The sequence below is a fragment of the Larimichthys crocea genome, chromosome XXIII (genome assembly GCF_000972845.2).
Source record: "Larimichthys crocea isolate SSNF chromosome XXIII, L_crocea_2.0, whole genome shotgun sequence".
Lineage (NCBI taxonomy): Eukaryota > Metazoa > Chordata > Actinopteri > Sciaenidae > Larimichthys > Larimichthys crocea.
Genome location: NC_040033.1, coordinates 12829090 through 12853608, shown reverse-complemented (window position 1 = coordinate 12853608; position 24519 = coordinate 12829090). Strand labels below are relative to the sequence as shown.

The 24519-nt window shown below is 41.7% G+C and overlaps 2 protein-coding genes across 2 annotated transcripts in view; both read left to right on the top strand.

Annotated features, from left to right (window-relative positions):
- The first annotated feature begins 1301 nt into the window (after window positions 1–1301).
- On the top strand, window positions 1302–5550 carry skida1 (SKI/DACH domain containing 1). The gene has a single exon (XM_010735163.3). The coding sequence runs from the start codon at window positions 2037–2039 to the stop codon at window positions 4560–4562; it is 2526 nt and encodes an 841-aa protein (XP_010733465.2). The 5' UTR covers window positions 1302–2036; the 3' UTR covers window positions 4563–5550.
- A 13855-nt stretch (window positions 5551–19405) lies between these two features.
- The window catches only part of pkd1l1 (polycystin 1 like 1, transient receptor potential channel interacting), a 29457-nt gene continuing 24343 nt past the window's right edge, over window positions 19406–24519 (top strand). Inside the window, exons 1-6 of the mRNA XM_027274418.1 lie at window positions 19406–19460; window positions 19699–19871; window positions 21374–21535; window positions 21634–21944; window positions 22737–22823; window positions 23292–24483. Of these exons, the coding sequence (XP_027130219.1) occupies window positions 19435–19460; window positions 19699–19871; window positions 21374–21535; window positions 21634–21944; window positions 22737–22823; window positions 23292–24483 (1951 nt within the window). The 5' untranslated portion in view covers window positions 19406–19434. The remainder of the gene's footprint in view (window positions 19461–19698; window positions 19872–21373; window positions 21536–21633; window positions 21945–22736; window positions 22824–23291; window positions 24484–24519) is intronic.

The window sequence follows — 24519 nt, the reverse complement described above, 5'->3', positions numbered from 1 at the left end:
CCGCGTAGGCACAATGTGAAAATGTGCACAAAGTATTACGCGTGACACCAGACGCACAAAGAATTCCAAGAAATTAAATATCGAGCCCAACAACGTGTTCAATAATCCCACAGCAGCATTTTATTCTCCCTATTATAAAAAGCTACTTGTTGATAGTGACGTGTTTAAAATATTATTAACATACATTTTAATTGTATTTATATTGTTGCAGTATATTAGATATATTCTATAATTGATGCTCGAAGATGTTCCGTGAAAATGTTTTTAACTGGAGCTCTTAATTGGATTATTTAAGTGGCTGCAGCTTTAACCTACATTGTCTGGAAAACCTTGTGGGAAAACCAACCCTGACTCTGCACTTTTAGTCTGTCCAATCACTGTTCACGTTGTTTTACCAGGGTGAAAAGTAGGCTACAATTTAACAGGGTTTAACCGGTTTAACACGAACTCCACTAAATTCACAGGAATAGAATTTTTAAAGTTTGACGGTGTGTATATGTTTTTATCTGGAGATGTCACAATTGCAGGCGCAAAACAAGGCTGAATAAAATCTGAACAGTTCTACACCATGCTTTGCAGCACGTGTCAAATTATTATACACACACACACACACACACACACACACACATATATATATATACACAGACACACAGACACACACACACGCCCCCCCCTCTCTGTCACACACACACACACACACACACACACACACACACACTGCAAAGGGAAAAGGTATAAAAAAACAAACAAACAAACAAAAAAACATTGGAAATGCCCATGGATTTATTAATGTATAGCCAGACAAATGGATATAGGCCTACGCAGTCCTGAGCAAATATTGTAGAATAAGTAGGTCAGTCTATAGTCAACCACGAGGAAAAAAATCATATGGAGGAAAAGCAAGAGCCAACAAAAGCAGATCAGTTGAGCCTTGGTCAGGGCAGCAGCCTAAACGTGGAAAAGCAGCTCTCCAAGTGTAAAAAGGCAAATGTCTTTGTGTAAAAGCTGCGCCGCGTTAACACACATCAGACCGTCTGAAATAGCCGGCGTGTGGAGTCATTTTACCAGCACACAATCGATTGCATATAGGAATACTAACCGCATGCGTTTTGATGTGGACCGAAAAGGGAACAGCACTATACATTCCAGTCTTATCATGACACTTTGCAGGCTCAGGCTACCTATTCTGCTTGTACCCGCACAGTGAACTGGGCTAAATTTTCCAGCAGCTTTTTTTATTCAGCTATTGAAATATGAACTTGTCATAACTGCATTATTTACTCAAAAAAAAAAAAAAAAAGCGAAGTCTGCGGGCACAATTGTAAACTATTGTAATGGGAGGGTGTGGGAGGGGGGTGGGGATGGAATATCCATTTTTATTGCATCACCTGTCAGCGGCGTCCAATGGGCGTCGACTCTCAGGGCATTAATTGATGAAGGTGTCTCCAGACTGGCGCACCTCCCCTCTCTGTCATTTTATTTGTGGCTCAACCAGCAGCCAGAATAGCAGCTGCATTTTAGCTCTTATTCTGTTTCTCTCTGTCTCGGACTCCCTCTCTCTCTCTCTTTCCTCCCTCCCCTCCACCCTCACAACTCCCTCTCCCTCTCTCTCTCTCTCTCTCTCTCCCCCTCTCTCTCTCTCTCTCTCTCTCTCTCTCTTCTCGCTATTTTATCCCTCTGGCTGAGGCAGTGGTGTACACCTACCCCTCGTCCTGCTGCCGTCCAGAGGGGAGTGGAGCCGGCAGAGGCAGGTAGCAGCAGCCCCGGCTTGGTGGACGCATCCGTCGCATTCCTCCACCATGCCGGACCCGGGCAAGAGGCGACGAGTGGATGCTGTCGGCTCATTCAACCCATTAGACACCGGCAGCTCCATTTAACTCCGCATGTCAAAGTTTGCATGACGCAGCAGTAGTGTGGATGGATTAAAGGTATGAGCAGGATGCCTTGTGCTGGCGACCCCATGCCATTTACTGGTAAATCCATAAGATACTCAGAGTGACTACATGGATTAATACATTGGAGCGAATACATAAAACATGGGAGACCTGGAGTGTGGCTTTGAGGAAATGCAAGGAGTGAGACTGGGATACCTGCTCATCAAAGGCAAGCAAATGTTTGCTTTGTCTCAGGTCTTCACCGACCTGCTGAAGAACATCCCTCGGACCACGGTGCACAAGCGCATGGATCACCTGAAGGTGAAGAAGCACCACTGCGACCTGGAGGAGCTGCGGAAGCTCAAAGCAATAAACTCTATAGCTTTCCATGCCGCTAAATGCACTCTCATATCGCGGGAGGACGTGGAGGCTCTGTATATCTCCTGCAAGACGGAGCGGGTGTTGAAGTCCAACAAAAGGAAAGCGAAAGCGGTGTGTTCCCCCGGGGATGAGGATGCGTCCCCGGGGCTCCTCAGTGCGGACGCAGAGCTGTGGAAGGAAAAAGTTTGGTTTAGTTTGCACGGTGTCCCGGAGACTCTCACACTTCATAATAAAACGGGCAGGAGACGAGAGCTGACTCCTTGCCTTACCGACTCCAAACTACCTCAATTTTACCACAAAACCCACGGACGGGAACACCGTTCGGTGACTAAGTCCAGTCACAAACACTTTAAAAACTATGAAACAGCTAAAATCACAGGGAACCGTGTTACTTTGAGCCAAAGGCACTCGTTTTTCCGGAGCGCGGTGAGCCGGCAGCCGCTGGTGCTTCAGTCCGCCATAGCTGCTCAGTCCAGGCTCTCGCGCTCAGCCGGCGACCTACTTCACAAAAGGAAGAGGAGGCGCGAGGGGGGCGGCGGCAGGGACAGCGCGAGGCACTCGTGGAGCAGGAGCAGACACGCGCACCACCACGTACCACCAGTGCTGCTAGTCCAACCCAAATCATCCAGCAGTCACGGGACGTCTTTTGGTGCTTTCCACCTCGGTCCGGATTTCTATCTTGACCCAAGACCTCACCATCATCACCACCACCAGCACCACCACCATCATCATCACCACCACCACGAGCCGACTTTCCCAGAGAGTTACAGCAGCGACACCGAGTCCAGCACCTACTCAGACCGAGCTTATCCGGATTCAGATTTTGGGTCCGGTTTCTCTACCACCAGCAACTCTGGCAGCTCGGAGGAGGAAGAGGAGGGCGAGGACGAAGATGACACGCAGTCAGAGAGTTCAGAGGTCAGCTCAGACGAGGAGGAGAGCTCCTCTCAGTCCGACTCAAGCTCCGTTTCTAGCCGTGTTTCGGTCCAGAGCATTCGGTTCAGACGGGCCCGGGTCGGTTCTCTCCCCAAAACTCTCAACACTAGTAAAGCACCTTTGGTCCTGCAGCCCACGTTTCACTACAACAACCAGCAAGAGAGACAACACAGGACACTGGGCCATGTTTCCTCTTCTCAGACAGCGGACAGCAGACAGGAGAAACGTCAAAAATGTGAATTTATATGCAGTGAGAGTAGAAAGGACCTGGGACCTGCACAGACACCAAAATTTAACTCTGTGGTGGAGAGCTTTTTCACTGAGTCCAAAAGGGAAAGGGCGTTTGAGGCTGATCCAAACAGGGCTGACCCTGTGGGCGAACCGGACCCTTATTCACCAGGACCCAACCGGAATAAGGCCTCTCACTCCTCACGCAGGACACCGGGTCATTCCACTAAGTGCGCAACGGGACTGAGCGCGCAGTGTGACTACGACGCGCTCCCCAAATGTGCCGACAGAAGGGAGGCTAAAGCCGCCAGCCTGAAACTGCCCACCCCACTGAAAAAAATAAAGACCGAGGCGGAGGAGTCCTCTGTGACCGCCGCTGCCCTCCACTCGGACAGCGGCAGGACAGCCAGGACGCCGCCCTTCAACCTCCACAATGTGAAAGTTAAAGTGGAGGAAAGCTGTGATGAATATGAATACCAGAGCCAGGCCACTGTACTCAAATGTAAAGGAGATAAGGCAGAGAGCAGCAATGGCCAATATCCCAGCGGAGCCATCAAACAAGGGGACTTTTTCAGCAGCGGGATTAAAGCCACAGAGAAGAGCCCTGATGGGGTCCCCAGGTCCCCCTGTGGTCCTCAGGAATGCTGGAGCACCCAGGACACCCCGTGTATTGACGAGGGGGAGCACAGGAACAAAAACTGCAGGGCTCCGGTGCTGGGGAATAAGAAACCACGAGTTTCCAGGTCTCAAACAAAACAAAACGTGCCCCGGGTCAACAAGGCTGCCTCTTCCTCCTCCTCCTCCTCCTCCACCTCTTCTTCTTCTTCTTCTTCGTCTTCTTCTTCTGCTTCTTCTCGTCCCGCGGGTTGCGAGGATGTATCCACGGAGGATTTACCGAGCAGACGCAAACGCAGCAACGCGATCACTGTAGCATCGCCTGCAAAAATGCCTTTCAGCCTGATGGCAAATTTCCCATCCCCGCCGTCGCTGGTTGTTGGCAGCGACGGGGATTTGTGCCCTGCTTACTCCCTGAACTCGCTGAGGGGCCCCGGGCCTCCCCCTCCGTCCCACCCCGTGTGGAAGTGGCAGCCAGGCGGCCAGATTCTCCCTCCCCCACCCGCTCAGAGAACTAGGAAATACTGAGCTGGGGTTTTTTTTAAAGCAAAAAAAAAAAGAAAGAAAGAAAGAAAGAAAGAAAGAAAGAAAGAAAGAAAGAAAGAAAACAAAAGCCCCTACATCGTGTCCTTCTCCGACATAATCGCTGCCCAAGTCTTAACGTGAGCTCACCAAATTGCTCGCAACTTTATCGCTGTTTGATATTAAATTTCCTTCCCCCACCTCTTTTTTTTCTGTGAATGGGTTCACATTCCGCTTTGTTTTGAAGTTTGATCGAGGAAAACCCGTAAGATCCCCCTTTATGGAGCCTCAGAAAACGCCCACAGGACTGTGAGACACCGCTCGTGGATTTATGCTTAAAAACTTGTTATAAATAAGCTATCAGTCCTAAGCAATAGGCCCGTGTTAAGTTCTCAATATTGTGTTTACTTGACTTTATTTTCTGATTAGTTTTCTCGCTTTTCTATGCTTGACCTGTTGGATTGTATGGTGCCAGGGTTTCAGTGGTTTGTGCTTTGTCTGAAAGAGGAAAGGGGTTAAAAAAAAAAAAAAAAAGCCCACAGCTACTCTTAATCTATCTGGCGCTGAGAGCAAGTCTGACTTTGTAAATCACAAAAAAAAAAAAAAAAAAAAGGGTTTCAGGGTTTCCCCATTCTGTGCCACTTGGTATATTTTATATATCAAAGCTGTGTTTTCTTTCTGTCATCCTGGCTGGCCACAATGGTCCATGTGTCCAAGCGTCCAATTTCAGAGAATTATTCAAAACTGGGTTTATTAATGTCTGCCTATACATACTCATGGTTAAGCCTTTTATTAGATTTGACAGGAATTTATTCCTGGTGGTTGTGGGTTTTTTCTTTTTTTTTCTTTCTGGACTCCTTGTGATCTAGTTTTTCAGTCTTGTTTTTATTCCTGCGGAGTATTTCCTGGTTTGCAAATGTGTGAGCGTGCACAGACGCAGGCCCCCAGACACAACACAGGCCTTATGTACAGACAATCAAAAAAAAAAAAAAGACTCAGACCTTCATAGCTTATAGTTATGTCCCACGACAGACTCATATTCACGTCCTCCTCTATAGTCCAACCCCCCCTCCTCCTGGTCCACTTGGACACCGATTTCTTCTGCGCACCACAATTGTGCCAGAGTGCGTTTGGATACGTTAAAAAAGAGATAATAACAACCAAGTCCAGGGGTGGGTATAGGTGGGATGTGAGTCAGGAGTCACAAACAAACAGCACCAAAACAGCGTGGAACACCTTCTAGCTGCACCCTGGCTGGAAACAATGCGACAAAGCACAGGATATGGGCTTAAATGCGTTGCACTTTGATACTGTTGGGGGTCTTGTTTCAGCTTTAGGGTTTTCTGGCTAGCCTGTGAAATGATGTCTGAGAGATGCTGATAGATAGAAGAAAAAAAAAACAGCTAAAGATGAGTTTAATTTGGATGTAGACACAAAGGCCAAACTGCATATATTGGACTGCTATTTGAATGTTTGGGATTCATCCATATGTGAGTGTCCTAACATGCCATTTTCTGTTCTCCATTAATTTAATAATATGCTAATTTCCGTGAAGCCACTGTTGTTCATTATTCTGTTTTTTTTTTTTAGTTGAAGTCTATTGTCTCGATCTGAGCTGGGGAAAAAACAACGCCATTATTTCCTGTTATTGGCTCTGAGACACCCAAAATACAATCAGTTTAAAAAATATATTGCTTAATTTCTCACCATCTTTAATGTAGCCTTTGAATATGGCCGCTCAGTGAATGTAGTCCCCCAGAACCTGTTTTATTTTGCCCCTATATTCAGCAGCAGCTCCTCCAAATGTACACACAGTTTTTAAAAAAAGCAGAAGTAAATCAAAGTGGTTGGAGTTGCACCTATGTAGGTGTTTTTAAAGTAAACGTGTAGATGTTTTTTAATGGCAGTGCAGGACGCGCTCTGCTAATTGGCAGGCTTTTCTGTCTGCGACAAAGAGAGGCCCAGCTTATGGCGAGCCAGATCACAACAAACCCAAAGCCCGTGAATGATGTCAGCCCCCTCACAAGCACACAGCAAAGGGTGCATTCATTCAGAGGATTGTAGAAACTATTTAATGGGTGATTGTAAAAAAAAAAAAGAAAAAAAAAAGTGAGTTTCACTCTGCCTAAATCACTCAGTGTGGATACATGTGGTAGATGTTTAACCATGTGATTATACCACCACTCTGTGCAGCCATGAAGCCCCCCCCCCCCCCAAAAAAAAAAAAAAAAGAAATCACCATGGGCCTTATTTCTGAGGCGACAATTCAAACTTGAACTTATATTCTCAGCCTGTAAACTGGCTATTTTTTGAAGCCATGACACAAGCTGGTATATGAGCAGGCTAGCAGTAAAACGGAGGGGGTGCACAGGGTTTGGGGTTTTTGAGTGGGGTTGGGGTGTGTGCATATGTGTGTGTGTGTGTGTGTGTGAGAGAGAGAGAGAGAGAGAGAGAGAGGGTGGGGTGGGGGAGTTGCTGTGTTGCAAGAGCGAAGCTTTCAACCTTTAATCCGCATGTCAAAAGCATAGGCTGCACGGCATAGGAAGAAGAGGAATAGCCTGCGCCCAAAGAAGTGCGGGTTTGCCCCCCTGACGCACCAGCCTATTCTCACGCAGTATTCACAATGCGCGGCTGAGGGACGGAGATGGTGGTAATGGCCTGTTGGGAGGGCCTTTCCACCGTTAAGACAAATAGCTCTCTGACAGTGACGCTATCAATGTAAACAATTGCATCGTGCAGCAGCTAGAAGCTGCGTGTACTCCACCTCCCCCCCTCCTCCTCCACACCCACACCCACACCCACCCACCCCTCTCCACCTCCCCCCTCCTCCTCCTCCCCCCCACTCCCCCCGGCCCTGCCCATTCACTCATTTACTTCGCTTTTTTGATACAATACTTGAGGTCAGGTTTTTGACATGGAATTTGAAGTCACTGTTGTTTTATATGAAACTGAATATTTATTTTTGTGAATTTTTCTGGGGTTTTTCTTGTATATTGATTTTTTTTTCTTCTTTGTTGTGAATATATAGTATATATATATCTATATATATATAGATGATTACATATATATATATATATAATATATATAAATAATCTCTAGGCACTACGCAACTCGATATGGAAACTTGAACGGTGGATTTCTGAAGCACTTTCCCTTTTTTCTTTTTTTTTTTTTTAATTATGAAGCATTCATTAAACGCGACTGAGTGTAATCGTCAGACTCTTTCTCTTTCTTTTCAGTTGGACCATCATGTGTTGTTTTGGAGGGGGGGTTAAACCGATTTAATGATGGAGAAATTGGCCTAGGATTTGCGTTAGGAGAGGGATATTAAAACAAAGACATGATGTGATTTTTATTTTATTTTTTTTGCGGTTTCCTTTTCCCTTTTTTTTATTATCTTTTATTTTGGGTACACAGCTGCTTTTCATCTTCGTCATATCTTGAATTAGTTTGTCATTTAATGTCTCTTGCCTTTCAATTTTCTCTGTAACACGAGTAATTTCATAAATGTTTAAAGGCGTTTAGGGAAAATTAGACATATCCAGTCTTTAATTAAATACCAGATAAGGTTTGTCCTGAGGCAAAGAGGTGTCAGATTTGAAAGGAAATAGACCCCAAACAGATCTACAGTAGTGCTTATCCACATTGTGAGCACTTTAAACTAACAATAGAACTAATGATGACTGATGGTAAATATTCCCTAAAGATGGCTACACACACACACACACACACACACTATCTTCAGTGTGGTTAAACTCTCATAGTAGTGAGGGAATCCCTTTCCCCGGTGTATTTAAAGAGTGTGTGACGGAAGAAGTGGTAGGCCTGCGGAGCCTGCAATAATAACAAGAGGCAAACCGCAGACATTTACGCATGCAGCATTTCCAACCACTGCACATGAGGTGGTGCAAGCCTACTCGGTTTAATACAAGAAGGGGAGAGAAACCTCAATAAGCATGGCCCAAACGACACTCCTGGACGTTTGAGCAACTTAGAAAGCAAACAATGCTGCAGCTTGCATGTGTTTGCAGGAAGCATGTGTGCCAACGTGTCCAATAAAAGCATCTATTAGGTATTAGTCCTGTAGCAACACTGAAACTAGCTAAACTCGCCCAAAGGTTATTCAGCTTTCACAATATTATGTTCAGCTCAGAGCCGTGCAACTTTTCTAAGAAGCTTTGACCAGACTGGCCCGTCGCTCAATCTGCCATGTTTGACGTGGTGCTTCCCTGATTAATGGGACTCTGCGGTGTATGGTCCAGGCCAAAGCCCCGAGGTTGATAAGGGGAGCCGGGAGTGGCAGCCTGTCTGGCCCCGGCACGGCTGCTGCTGCTGCTGCTGCTGGAACCTGGAGGGGCCCATACAGAGACAAGCCATTATACTGCTGCCGGCGTTTCAGGGTTAAATTCCAGTGCGGATTGGGAACCAGTAGACTGTAACTTCTATAGAATAACAATAGAAAGAATAAGAACAAAACGAGCCTTGAGCACAATTTGGTTTCAATAAAACTAATAATAAAAAGATTTTTTCTAAAGAGCTCAGCTTATTGCACTCAAAAATATATTTGACGCTGACTGCATGTTTGGAAAACGAAGTTGTGCGTAATGCTGACAGACACATGCCGCGTTAGGGTCAGCACTTTGCATTGATCTTTGAGACAATTAAATACAGGGAGACCGATGAAAGCTGTCAGGACGGTTTTTTTGTGTGTGTTGAATCTATCAGCTGTAAAGTATTTGCCCCTTTACGCAAGGTCACTCACAATATTTTGGTGCAAAATATCATAAACAAAACAAATCTGTTGACGTTTTGGAGCCACTTGGGGGGGAGTTTGTGAAATATTAGTGTGTGTGTGTGTGTGTTACAGCAGGGTTTTAACACAGTGTGAATGATAAAACACACTCAACTTGCATAACTGTTGCAGATTGCAAACACACTTTTAAATATTTATTTCTTTCTTGTTTTCCCGAGTGCGTAAGCTGCTGCTGCAGGACTATGTGCGCATCTGTGGATGAATGTGCGACCTAAAATTAAGATAATGCCGAAAGAAACGCTCTTATTTATGGAAATACAAGGGGACAGGTTGAAGCTGATTCATCAGAATAACTCAAATAAATTGTTAAAATAATTCTACAAGAGAAGAATGATTTCTGAGAAAGACTTTTCAGCTCTTCCTGGCACAATGCACCTCACACAGAGTCTGAATACACACTGCAGGACACACTGAACAGCGTGTGTAAGCGCTCAGATGATGGCCTGTAAAAACTCCAAAGAAACTATGAATTCAGTGGTCAGTCGCTGTATTTTTATAGCTACATATATTCTATTTAATTGCATAATTTCAAAATAAAAGCCTACTCCTTTCATGAAGTCAAAGACCACGTGGAGTTGACCGAGTTGAGTGTGACCCCCGTAAGATTTAACAGAGCAGAGCTTCTGTTTAAAGTGTAAAACAAACTTTCCACATGGAGAAAAGTCTGTGTGATCTCCATGCTCTGAGCTGAGGGCCATGTGCCTTTTCCTCTTTAACACCAAATTTATACAAGTTATTGGTCTGAGAAACAATTTGGATTAAAGGCACAATAAAAGCTCGTCTTTTCTCTCCCTGCTCCTGTATGTCTCTTTTCTCCGCAATAATATTTTGACCTTTTTGTGGAAACGAGCTCAAAGCACTTTCACGCTTCAACCGCTGTGAAGGTGCACCGACTTTAAAGAGACTTTAAATGGAGTTTGAGTTACATGAAAGGCCATCATTTAATGTGTACTGACACCAGATGTCGAGCGATTTATTGTATCCAAAGATTTTTTATTTTATTTACAACCTTAATTTCAAAACTCCATCCATTGTTACTCTGATTGTGACTTCCAATCAATCAATAAAAATCCGAGATCTCCATGAATTAAAATGAAGTAGTGCAAAGGTCAGGAGCTCATAGCTTTATAAAATGAATATACAAAGGATCTTTAATGAGGTCGTCTCCATCAAACAACCTCGAAGTTTATGCGTCTGGACTTTAAAATAACTCACATTCTCACATATGCGTAAACATTTCCACCTCATTTCACCGCAGCCTCCATCACCGCGATCGTGGCTCAACGTGACGGTGGGAACAGCGGGGAAACAGCGCTGCCTCTGCTGGGTTTTTACCCGGCATACCCCTGCACAGACACGGGATCAGAGAGAGGGATGGTGGCCCGTGCAGAGAGAGAGAGAAGATGGGAACAACACTGCTGCAGATTTTCCTTTTTATGGACACATCACATTCAAAAGTTAAAGTTTTTTTTGTTGTTTGTTTGTTGGACAGTTTCTCCCTGCGATTTAAACAAATAAAACTTTTTTTTCTTTTTTTTTTAACTTCAGCTGCACACAGGGTTAAACTGCAGCTTAAGCGTTTTCTGATATGGAAGTATTTTGCACAATTTGCTCCTGAAATGTACTTCATAAAACGTGTCTTAGTTGGACTCCTGGTGACACAACAAAATAGCTTTTATTTATTATTTTATTTATGAATACAAATAATATCAAAGCCAGTCATTAGTGAGTGTCTTAGTCGGCTCTCTGACTAAGATATCTTTTGCTCAAGTGACTCCTGCTCTCTGTTTTCCAGCTCTGCGTGCGTAAATTAAATTGAAATGCTCCCGAGTTAATAACTGACCCCCAAAGCGTTAAAAACACGCTCAGAAAAGACACAGGGAGCCCAAAGAGCTGATGCCTGGTGGATTTTCCTGGCCAGGGGGACTGCATGGGGGGAGGAAGGGGAAAACCAGCACCAGAGGGCTTCTGCTCAGTCATGGAGCTCAACTCCATTTGTAAAGGCTTTTCTGCGGACAGGAGAGAGCCAGATGTAGCCTGTTGAAAGGAAAAAACTTTTAACATACAATTCAATCAGTTATCAACAAGACCGGTTCAGTGACGTGTGTTGGGGCTTGTTTGGTCGGTGAGTGTGAGTCACAGGAAAGCTTTTATACCAAATGGCCCAAATGAAGTCTGTGCTCGTTATCCTGCCATGTATCAACATATCTAACTGGGCCGTATTCGTAAAAAACCTATTTGCCATCTGCCTTCTGTTTTCTGTTGTTCCTATATATTGTGTTGATGTAGCCAGTGGCTCCCATCAGAGGTTTATCTATAAATTATTCATCAGTTTAAAGTCCAGGATCATTTAAAGACCTTTACAAAAACTATTTACTCATTTCTTAGATTCAAAAGCAACCAGTACTGGTGAGATTGTGGATATAATTTTATTAGAATTAATAAAACATTTTGTTTATTGAGGGGCGGGAAATTACTTTTTAACAACACAGTCTCAGGTTTATGTGGTTTTCCATATCAGGATTTGTACTGTCAGTTAATGTGTCACAGAAAAATGTAGTTTTCAGCAGGAGACAGTAGAGATGAAGACATGCAGCCAAACTATAACCCTCTCTGTGCACATAAAATGACACTAAATTTAACCCCAAATCTTTAATTTATTTATTTATTTTATATCAAGTTGTTTTGTAGTAACACACATTTTGAATAAGCAAAGTTAAAGTTTGAAATTCCTGTGGTTCATTTCTGAAAAACTGTCTAATCCCATTACATGAATGATTGAACATGTGCCATGTGTGAGCATGTCTCAACAACCGTACGGAGCTTAATATTATTATATATAATAATATTAGATATAATAATTATTGTCATCATAGTTTTTATTACTTTCTTTATTAATAAATGTGTTGATATTATTACATTTCCAAAAATAAAAAAAATATATACATAAAAATCTAATCACTCTTTGTTTGGGAAATATGGATCAGAAGGACAATTCATTCATGAAGAAGTTTTTGTATTTATTAATACATTATTGGCATTTACACTGAACTCCTCCAGCACAACCACACACACACACACACATGCACACACACCTCACAGAGGCTTCTTTATTGCAAGCTCCTTGTTTGCATCAGAGACTCGTTATTTGCGTTTGAAGGTACATCTTTACACTGATTTTTAGATTATTAACACAAAAAAGTCTTCAAGCTTCCTCAATGTTATTTGCTCCAAAACAGTTCATCTCAGTGGTGATACTGCATGGCCACATTTTTTTTAGGTTGACCTAAAAGATTTTTGGAAAACTTTCCATCAAAAGGTGTTCCCATTAAAAAGAGTATAAAAAAAAGTGTTTGCAAAGATTTTAACTTGAGGAATAAATCCACATTTTACAGTCTGTTTCGATAAATTAGCTGTAAAACGTGTGCAGGACTGAAGATGAGATGACAGTTTAAACCTCCTGTGTGTTTCTCCTTTATATCAGCTGATTAAAATGTTCCACAGCCTGAAAAGTAATATCTGGACACTGGTTCTCTTTATCATGTTGAGAACATTACACACTATAGGGGGATTTTGAACACGGCCACAAGCGGTGGTGACCTTTGACCCCTCATACCAGGGAGTTAGGACAAGGAGCCCAGGCTTCATTGAGGATAAAAGCCACCAACACACACATACACACACAAACAGAGAACCTCCTCTAACTGCTGCAACCACACTGACACATCAAAAATGTATTTAATTTGTATTAACACGCTGGAAGGAAAAAATCCTCCTAACATGATTAAAAACACTGACAGAAAATGAGCTGGATTTCCATCAGTGGCCTGCGAGCATTCAGGCCACAGCTTGTTGATTATTGATTAGTATGTCAGTGCTGTGGCCCCCATGCTTAAGTCGACAGATATTCTCACCTACAGCCCTTCTTGTTCAGTTAGGGCTATATGTCAAACGTCAGACGGGTGAAAGAAGCAGCCTATTGCCTTGCTGCAGGGCACGCAGGCCAGAGACACGATGCCTCAAAACCAGATTTGAGCGGATCTTTTCTTCTCCTCTTCAAGTGAAGTTTCTTAAATTGGGTTGTTGAGAAATATAATAGGACACTTTTTCTTTTTTTTTTTTTTAGGGCTGTCTGGGCCTTTGCCAGATAAGGTTTCAGCCAACCTTTTTTTTTTTTTTTTTTTACCCACTTCTTTATATCGGGTATTCAGGATGTGGGACAAAGGGGAAAGCTGGGGATTCAAGACTCATTGTAGCTAATTCCTTATTTAGGCCTAATTTCACTGGCTAGTTAGAAGGTGTATTCAACTCAGAATGAAAAATTAGCCCTTTAAAAATCATTTCTATTAGTGTTCAATAAAGCATTAAAGGGCATATTAAATAATATGATATATGACTGTATCCTGTATAGTATTGCTCAAGTTAAAATCTTTATGATCTCACCTTCATTTCTTCCTTCATTTTGTGTGTTAATTTGTATCAAGACTTACAAAGTGATGCCTCAGTTGTGAGTTTATACTGTTGCATGAGCTTACAGTTTTTGTCTCACTCTTTCAGATACACAGCTAAGCCAACAGTGCCTTATTTTTTTATCCCTATGTGGAACCAACAGTGATATTTTTGACATAAATTGTGGGTGTTTTTTAATTTCCTAATGTTTCTTCAGACCATTGCTCTGTTTTTCTTGCTCCACGATAGTGATTTTAGTTATATAGTATCCCTATAAACCCCTGGTGACCCAGCTCTGATAAGATCTGCATGTAACAGTGAATCCTCGTTAATAATTTGGCCTGATTGAGGCTTGTTTGCGGTGTAATCCGAGCTCCTTCTCCTTCCCCTTTCCCGTGGGGGGTGAAACTGTGACAGAGCTTTTTTAAATAAGGATGTTTATCTCACATGTTTTGGCACAGTGGTGACTCCACAAGTGAATTTTAATATAAAGGTGCTTCTCATGCTTTAACAACATTTCAGGAACGAATAGATGATTATTAACTCGTGTCTTGTAATAGACCCATTAAACCATCAATGTATTGTTTTTATAGGTGATTACTGACCCCGTCTTCCAGCCTAATTAGCTCTTACTTAATTGACTTCAGGTGATTGCTATAGTCAATTATCAATATTTGTATTCTGCTTATTTTTTTCCATCTTTCTGCAGCCACATTCATCCTCCTTTGACCCTCTCTCAGATGTCCTCCCAGAAATGCAGTTTTTCCTTCTGCTTTATCATGACCCTCGAAATTTCTCCTGCGTCGTTGGGCCTCCTTTATGAATCCCTGGTCGAGCAGCTTGTAGATGAATGCGTGAATGCGTTGAAGGACCGGAGAATCAGAGAGTTTTAGGGAGCACGCAAAGCCTGTTGGTGCTGCAGACCAAAGTTTCCCCATCGAGCTCCGAACAGAACAAAAAGAAGAACCAGGTACTTTTTTTTAAAGGAGCATTTGTCCACCTCATGCAGCTGATTGGATAATTAATGTGTGACAAGCGAGTTGGGCCTCTTTAATTAATGAACAGATGGTGATGATTTCTTAATGTTAAGACACTGGACTGGAGTGATATTTTCTTTATGGATCCAAGTCATTTAAAGTTTACAGTTTCCTATTAAGGTGAGATGAAAGCTGTCTTACAGATGACACAAACTCAGCAAACAGCTGCTTGAAATAGAACTATAAATGTCTGTGTGAATAAATGAGAGTGAGCTGAAGCTGTTTTATTTCTGTGAGACAAACCTCATCCCACTCTCCTTTGGTCGAACACATTTTATTCTCCACATCATTTATTTTTTATTTTTTGTATATGTCGATTAATCTTGTTGTCTCCTTTCCTCTGGCTGCCATGACTGCCTAATCTGCTTATCTTGTTTCATTTGTGTTTTGACAACATGACGCAGCGTTTCTCTCTCTCTCTCTCTCTCTCTCTCTCTCTCTCTCTCTCTCTCTTCTTCCAAATACAAAATGTTTGTGTGCATCCATTTTCAAATCATCACAAAGCTGATGGATGAGCAGCTTGTAGAGCTTCACGCACATTGAATCCTCTGTCCACACCTGAAACCTTCTTTACCAAACATTCACAAATGATTTATTTAAAATGAAAAACGTTGCATGTTGCTTCAGAGTCAGTGTGGTTTGATCAGAAGGTTTCATGAGTCCTGCGTTTTTTTCTCTTTTTTTATGAAAACATATTAGGACATGATCAGCAGAAACATTCAAAATGAAAAAGTGTTGGAGCTGCTACACGGATCATTTGTTAATATTGTTGAGCAAGATGGTGTGTGGTGACATCAGAGCTAAATATCTTCCAGATTAATGATCTGAATTATAGTTCACTCAGCAGAAAGTCCTCTCATAAGGAAGCCAAAGAAGCAGGTAAAATATTCCCCCAGGAAATCCAAACAAAATTTGGTAGAAAAGAGAAAGTTGCAACAGCTAATCCAAACAAAATTTGGTAGAAAAGAGAAAGTTGCAACAGCTGTTGGATCCATTTTTAGGAGAGAATCATGAAGGTTTTTCCATAAAAAACCTTTCAGCTGCTTTACTTTACTCAGATGAGGAGAACTTCACTCTGTTTGTGATGCAGTGGATCCAGCCGCTGATCATCATGTGACCAATTTGGTTTTATTTTAACGTGTCCTCACTTTGAAGCGCAAATCTTCATGCGCACAAGTCAAGATGTCGACGAGCTTTTTCTTTTTCTTTTTTATTTCTTCTCATGTGGTTTAATGTCACCTGATAAAGGAGTTCAAATTATGCAAATAAAAAAAAGGTGTGTACACTGAATGAATCAATTGATTTCCCCTCCACTGAGACCCCGCTTTAATAGCAAACCCCTGGTGACAATATCTACTTTCAACATCTCTCCACTTCACAGTCTGCCGGAGTCAGCTGGACTGGTTTCTCCAGCGGACTCTGTGTCCTCGGTAGGGGCGCTTACATAACGCTTCGTCTGTTTATTACGACTCTCCGTTACGCAGCGCCATAACGCTCAGCAGCTCCCCTCTTTAAGATTTCGTTGACTTAATCATTTGTTAATTGCATCACCGCGTGCGCACATTGAACACACGGCGCGCGCTTAACGAATTAAGCAGGTTATTGGAGCTTAGCAGGCCCGGGGTGGGCTTTACGCACTGTCACGACAGCGGCTCTCCATGTTGATGTTTAGGGTTTGGTTGGAAAATGCTTCTCAAAGTGTGATCCGGGGACCTCCAGGGGTGCTTGAATTGGCTCCAAAGAGGGTCCCGCAGCAAATAAAGCGTTATGTATTTGCACCATAAATTAATTCACGCGGAATGATCCCAATTTTACGCGCGCGTGTGCGTCAAATAAAGGATTCAATCCTACAGCTGCTTTGTTTTCCCGCATGCTGATCAATCTATATTAAAATCAACAATAAAACAACCCCACTGTTGAGTTTCTCTGGAAATCAAATAAGATGTTCGTGTTTCCGTGGTCATATGGATGCCTCTGGGTGTTTTTTGTGACGTGAAGACGTCTGTGAGCCCCTGAGCGCAGAGACGAAACGAAATCGGCCAAATATGCGCGTATTCCTTATAAAAAATGAACAGAGAAAATGTGTTTGATTCCCCCCGCTGTGCCTCTCTCTGATACCGACAGCTTGAAGAGATGACGCGGTCTGACAGCGCCTTCTGCTGGCCACGCAGAGGGGTGAGAAATTTCTCTTAAAGGGGATGTCTTCTAACCGGAAGAGTTTTTTAAGGTGGATCGGTGGAGTTAGCTGCACAGCGAGCACCCTTTTTTTTTCCTCTAAAGGGCTCACAGGGCAAACTGGACTCAGGCGAAAACACTTTGACCGGTTCTGTTGTGTGTTTGAACTTTTCAAGCTCATCAGCTCCGAAGAGCTCTGCAAAAATAATCTGTGCGTCTTTAGAGGGAGTTCACGCTGGAGATTACAACCCCTACCTCTGATAAAAAAACGAGTTCAGCATCTCTGCTTCTGAGATCAATTTCACGAATTTGTAAGTTTGAATCAAGTTTTAAAAAAAGAAAAAAAGAAAAAAAGAATTCCTCCTTGAATTAAACCAATAAACAACCATCTGACAACCTCACACACTAATCCACTCTGCTGAAACTCAGCTGTAGGATGTGTCACCCCGTTGCCCTTTTACCTGTCAGAAAAAAAATATATTCCAAGACCCAGAATAAAACCAAACAGTCAGTCAGATTGACATGAGTTCACACTGCAGCTTTATAATGAAATAATGTATCGTTCAGGTCGGCTGGCAGCTTCTGTACAAGGCTGGTCCCTATACAAAAAATGTCTGCTTTGGCACTTTATTCCGTTTGACATAATAAATGAGAGATGTGATGTGTTTCTGGATGCTTTTGGAAACTCCACGTGATGTTTTTTAAAGCTAAAGAAAGACCGTCTGACCCTGGAGTGATCCGAACAGGCTGCTACAACAACAGAATCAAATCAATAATAGGGTTTGCTTCGTGGCTTCATGCAGATTTTAAGACCCACACACGTGGATGTAGAGAAATAATTCATTTCCTTCTTGTGAAACAGTCTGCAGGCCTTTTTTTTTAAAGCACATGGCACGTTGCCAGGTCCCTTTAGGCCGGTTTAGTCCATCTCAGCCTGATGACAGACTAATAGAAATATTTTATTCAGATCTTTAGATTCTAGATTATATTTTTCCACTGCAATCTTCTTGTTTTTCTTTCAAAGAACAGGCAACACTGGATTTTATACCTCTGCAGGTGGCTTTATTTTTTCCTAAAAAAACCTGCTCGTAAAAGCTCTCACCTTGTCAATAATTAGTATTCAGCTTTGTGTGACCTTTTGTAATTGTAATTTAAGCGAATTGGAAAGCATAACAGACAAGGCATTGTGTTCAAATTTGATATTAAGCTTTGAGGAGACGATACAATACAGGGAAATAAACCAAGAAAATGCAGGACAAGAGAAGATCAGTGCACTCTCACCGGCGTTAGAGGAAGTACACACACACTAAGGCCTTGAATGAAAGGCTCTCACACACTCCTTCATTTGCACACAGTGCCTGTGTGTTCTCACCTCCCACACATGCACCTCGTACTGTATGCACAGAGTCTGTGGCCACGCTGCACCTGCTCGTCACTGCTCCGTCGTTCCTCTCTCCGTTCTCATTGTGAAACCTCACCAAAACGCGCTCTGTCCGTCCACCTGAAGCGTTTGCGGCCTCATGAACATGTTTCGTGTTTTCGTCTTCACGCTCGTTTCACTGCATCCGTTTTCCCACCGCTTTTCTGTTGCAGTTTCTGCCCCACATCAGGATAATTCACCTTGGTTCACGGGGTGCGTCAAGGCCGGCAGTAGGCTTTACGCACCCAAAGGTGCCCGTGACCTTGACCCGGTAACCTGCTCTGTCCGCTGCCTGGATGAAGGGTAAGTGCAGGGAAAGCGTAAAAGAGCACGGTGCTCTTCAGCTTGCATATTTGTGTGAAATTAAGGAGAAAATCCACTTCATTATTTAAAATAAAAGTCCTGTTGGGACCAGAATGTTTCAACATGGTGGCACTAATATTAGAGTCAACTCCTATTAAGAATAAAAACATTGTAGTGATTCTGTCAATCTGAAATATTTGAGATAATATAAATAATTCCAAACATCATAGAAGTTTAAAAAAAATAATAATATAATTTGCATGGAGGTTCATTTTTTTCCTGCATTTTTTGTTCTTATGAGAAAAACCTGAAACAAACCCAAAATATAGCCAACATTTGGATTTAAAATTATAACTAAAAACCTCAAACATGAAAATAAAATGTGAGTTCTGGTCTCTGGGCTCAGTCAGAGATATTGCCTGAGATTATGTTAGAAGTATTTTTAAAATTCTTTTCAGTAACATGTAAGTCACAGTGCATTCAAGTCATCCTTTTTCTAAATCAGAAGTGGTTTGTATGAGGTTGTTTCAAGGAGCTCGAGGCAGTATTTTATTAACTTTCAGCATTTGTTGTTGAAGGTACCAGGTTGCAGCGTTGACTTCAGAGGCTTGTTACTGTGGCAACCAGCAACATGGTTTGGTGGCCAGTGAGTGTGTCAACACATCCTCAACTGGAGGGACAATGGATGTCAGAGGAGAAAGTAAAAGGTGAGACAGACTTTTTCTTTTTGTCGTGATCGTGTGTTTCAGTCATAGAAACAAACCTGTGTGTCACTGTCTCTCATTAATGCCAGCAAATGTGTGTAACTGATATGTGCATGTCCCAGTCCCTGAAGCGTGTTGTGTTTAACCTGTGCTGAATACTTTTACTGTGAATCTTTTCTTTTCTTTTCTTTTCTTTTCTTTTCTTTTCTTTTCTTTTCTTTTCTTTTCTTTTCTTTTCTAGTGTCCTTTCCTTGCCCGTTGGTGTTGGACAGGAAAGTGTGGCACTCTACAGGACTGAAGGACCATTTCTGCACAGTGTTCGTCTGTCTACCTCTCCAGACAGAGTGCATGCTGGGAAGACTTTTGTTGTGGAAGTTTCAGGAAACCTGGCTGGACGCCCTGGCCAGCCCTCAGGTCAGCTGCTGTTGTATTTTACACAGGTGTAGTTCTGATCTGTCAAAGTAAAGAGGTTTGTTTTGATTTAGATGGGGTTTTTTTTTCTCTTTTATGTGTAAGTCAAAATGATTTTTCTCTGCATTTGATTTCTGTGAATTATTTTTTCCTGCTGTATATTCCTCATGGGTTTACATCAGGGCTGTCCAAACTTCTTTTAAAGAGGGCCAGATTTGACATTGTGAAGATGTCCTAGGGCCAGTACTAACATTTTAAAAATGAAAAAAATGAGCAATAAGAGTTATATACAAATGCACTGTTCTCTAACAATTTTATTTTCATTGTCACAATTATCATTGTTTTAAAATGGCTGTGTCACCAAATCTAAGCCAATCATCTGTGAACAAATCTAAAAACCAGTTCTGCCTTTCTTTCACATCTGTACAGAAAATAAATTGTATGGCACACGTTAAACTTGCATGAAGTCAATACAAATCTTAACCTCATGTTCATTTTAAACATGACTTATTATGAGTAATACAAAGTCTGTTAACATTTAACATTAAAACGTGTCGCTCTTGATCTTCTCTTTCACAGGATCATTCACAAAGTAGTATTTTGTGTCACATAATACCAGAGGTTAACGTTTAGTGCTTTCAAATGCTTCGTTATGTCAACCAAAAAAGCCAAATCTGCCAGCCATACAGTATCTGACAATCCTAGCAGCCCATAAATGATAAATTACAAAAATGAAGCTTCTGGACGCATGAAATCTGTCCATGGGCCATGATTGGCCCCCGGGCCAGACTTTGGACATACCTGGTTTACATGAAGTACTTGGCTTGAATAAATGGTGCTATATAATTTCATAATAGTATTAATAAGAACATGAATTTATTATCATAAATAATATCAATAATTATGAAAATATTTACAGAGAGAGAGAGTCTATCTATGCGTAGGACTGCTCCAACTTTTAACTTTGAATTTAAGAAAGGCAACATTTATTTATTTAACCTGTTAAAGGTTCAATTATTATACAAAAAAAAAGTACTTTGGCAAAAACAGTCAAAAAGACCTTGTAAAAAATATTTTATTAAACACATATGCATAGAAAGTAGAAATAAGCAACCTAAAGTTGTGTGTTGCATTGAATCATTATTGTTTCCGAACAACTGCAGACACATTGTGTATTGTGGTTAAAATGACCACAAGACTTTATTTCTATGATAATTATTTTATTTTAAAATAATGTAAAATATATAATTATTCACACAAACAATGAAGTAACAGAATAACTGCTACATGTACAAGTATTTTATATTTTTTATCTATCCTGTGCTGTACACTGTTTCATTCACAATGTGCTTGTTATAGTAAGGTTTTATATGAAAGAATATATTTACACACAGAAAAAAATATATCAGGATATTTGATTATTGTTTACATAATTCAAATATTATTTATAACTTATGGTACTTTTACTGTTTTCTGTTTCAAATGAGTTTCTCTGTGATTTTTAGGGATTCTGGGTCTGGCAGTGCAGGACCTCTCTTACGTCACTGTTGAGATTCATGAAACGACCCATAAAGGTCAAAGATCACATCGCGTCAGCGTGTTGGATGACGGCTCCTTTGTTGTGTCATCTGCCTGGACTTTGGAAACTCCAGGAAAATATGAACTCAGTGAGTCAAGATGAGCAAAAAACCTTTAGTTACATGATAAATAATGAATTAAGTAAAAGTGAAAAATATTCTGTCTCTTTTTTCTTTTTTCCATTTAGACGTCAGTGTCTCCAACCCCCTCTCCACACTCTGCTCCATTCTCCACCTCTCCGTCTTGCAGCCCTCTCCACACAGCCTGGTGATCTCTGTGCTTCATGGCCCTCTGGGCGTCCCAGACTGCATCCCTTTCCTGCCAACAGACTCCAACAGTGTGACGGTGGAGGCAGCATATTTGGGCGACCCAGTCACATTGCAGGCAGACATGAGTGATAGTCTGCCAGTAGAGTTTTCTTGGTGGTTTAAAGGGAAAAACATGGAGTGTGTAAAGACAGTTTGCCTTTCCAACTCTCATTGTCTGAACAGTACTGTGGTAAGTAGTGGTTGGTTTCTGGATTTAAGGCTGGAGTCTTTTTAATTGAGCACAATGTTTTTTTAACAGTCCCAAAGATTTGTAGTCTAACCTAAATTAAGCAACTTCAACGATCACAGGATAGTTTTTTTTAGTTTGTTTATGTTTTAGCATTACTATCAATAATTCAGTCTGCCCATGTTTATAGTCTGGCCTGTTGAAAACTGCTTCATAACAAAGAATATCAAAAATGTTAGAACAATTTCAAATATTAAAAAAACAAAAATCAAATGGAGGCTTTTTCAGAATAACCAGGGCTGTTTGAAAATGAAGAAATGTATTTATCATCAATTATATATAATATGCGTTTTGTTAGAATTATGCATGTGTCATTACAAAACTATTCTAGTAATCTATCAGTGAAATTAGAAAACAGCAGCTGTGGTTTTACAACAGAATGGTAGGAGGAAGTAGCTCATTTTGGTTGTAAGAACCAGAGGTACTAATATGAGAAATTAGAGCGTTTAATCATGTAATGCACAAATCTTGTTTAAACAGTGGGTAAGAAGGCCAGTGTTCTATAGGGACTATAGGGAAAGCTGTTTCAGTGTTTATTTTAATTCAGCATTTTGTAAAGACACCAAAATCTCATCTAAGATAACTAAAGAATTCATTAAAAGTCTTTCTGCCTTGCAGCAAAAAAAAGTCATTGTGTTATATGAAAAATTGCAAAAAAAAAAAAAATTAAAATTAAAAATATTTAATTGCAAATCTTCTTCATTAACTCACTGTAATATTTTTTAACACCTTCAGACCTGGACCTTTGAAACAGAGGGAGTTCACATGGTGTCCTTGAATGCCTCGGGTGCCTATGGGTGGACACAGGAGACCATACATGTTGTGAGTACTTTGCTTTTATTCACTGAAAGCATTATTGTCATGTATTATTATTAATTAAAGGATAAGGCTGGTGATTTTTAAAAATTTGTCTTATAGTCAACAAATGCCATGAAAAGCCTAAAAGCTGTCTCTCCATCTTTTACGACTTCCACATGGCTCTCAGCACCAAGCCCACTAGCTCCTAATGAAGATGTGAATCCCTTTTTATTTTGTTAAAAAAAAAAAAGCTCAGTAAATTCCTAAAACAGCTGGGCACTGTAGTTTTTAGCAAATGTTACTCAAACAGGAATAAATGGAGCATTTGTTGGGGACTATTTTAAGCTGTGGATTAATACACGTTTGGTGAGTATTTACAACAGCAGTATCTATATGGTATTGACTCAAAATAAACTACAACGCCCATGTTCATTAAGAAAAACTGAAAACTATGTATAGACTTCTTCCTTTAAACTCATTTGCACTTTGTAGGTGGCTGTGCGTCCTGCTGTCTCTGACCTCAGAGTGAGCGTATCAGAACATCTGCTGACATCCGGCGAGGTTGTTTCTGTGTACGTTGAGCTGTTCACCACCATGAAGCACCTCCTCATCCTCAGCCTCACACTGAACTCTGAGCATGGCAGCACTGACATGAAGGCTAGTTTAAGCAACATCACTGAATGTAATTTCAGTAAGGACAATGGAAACATCAGCACGTCAAACACAGCTAATATTAATAAAGCTGGAGATCATTTAAGTGAAATGACTCACCGGGAGAGCAGCAATGTTCACAACTGTAACAACAGTAACCGTGGCAACATCAGCGATGATCACAATCTCCTTCAAAACCACAATAACAGCTGCTGTCACGATGGCACCCACTTATATCTTCGCTCTGATACCCAACTCCGCATCGGCAACTGCTCCAGCTGCCATTTGCACCTCCAACTTCGCTGCTGCCTCCCTACCACTGCAGGACAGTATCACCTCAGAGTGTCTGTTCTTTCCACTTCAGACCCTTCATCAGTGCTGCTCTCCACCGCCCTACCTCGAGCCTTGATGGTGTACAAGCATATACATGTCCTGAGGCCTTCTGGGAGTTGGAAATCAGCAGTTTCAACCCATACAGAATTCAGCCTGGAGGTTTTCAGCCCCGCCAGCAGGCTGGGGTTGAGAGTGATTTGGACTTTTAGTTTGGATGATGTTATTGTGATGAGCAGGACCACTGAAGAGTGGAACTTAAATGCGTCTCTTACAATAGCAGGCTGCTACAAAGTAACAGTCGAGGCCTTTAACCCAATCAGCAGGGCCTCGTTCTGCACGCAAATCCTCGTTCAAGATCCAGTTGGAGAGTTGGTGTTGAACGTTCCCAGTGTGATCACAACGCATCAAAAACACTCTGTTTTATTTAGCGTCACAGCGGGGTCAAACGTGACCGTGTCTCTGCTAGTGAATGCAACACTGCTGTTCAGAAACAGCAGCTACACTGCAGGAGGAGAAACAGCGATGGTTTTGCTTTTCAACCGCACAGGGGCAGTTGTGGTTGAGCTTCGAGCTGAGAATGGAGTGTCTTCTCAGAGCAAAAGCGTGAGGGTGTGTGTTGAGAGGAACAGGAAGCCACAAGTTAAAGTTAATCTAACGTGGCAACCACCTACCAGCCCTGTTCACAGCCTCGTGAACAATGGTGAGGAAGTATTTTTAACATTCATTCAGACGTATA

Bases quoted from the DNA above. Each gene is read 5' to 3' on its own strand.
- skida1 (XM_010735163.3), top strand. From the start codon at position 2,037: ATGGGAGACCTGGAGTGTGGCTTTGAGGAAATGCAAGGAGTGAGACTG.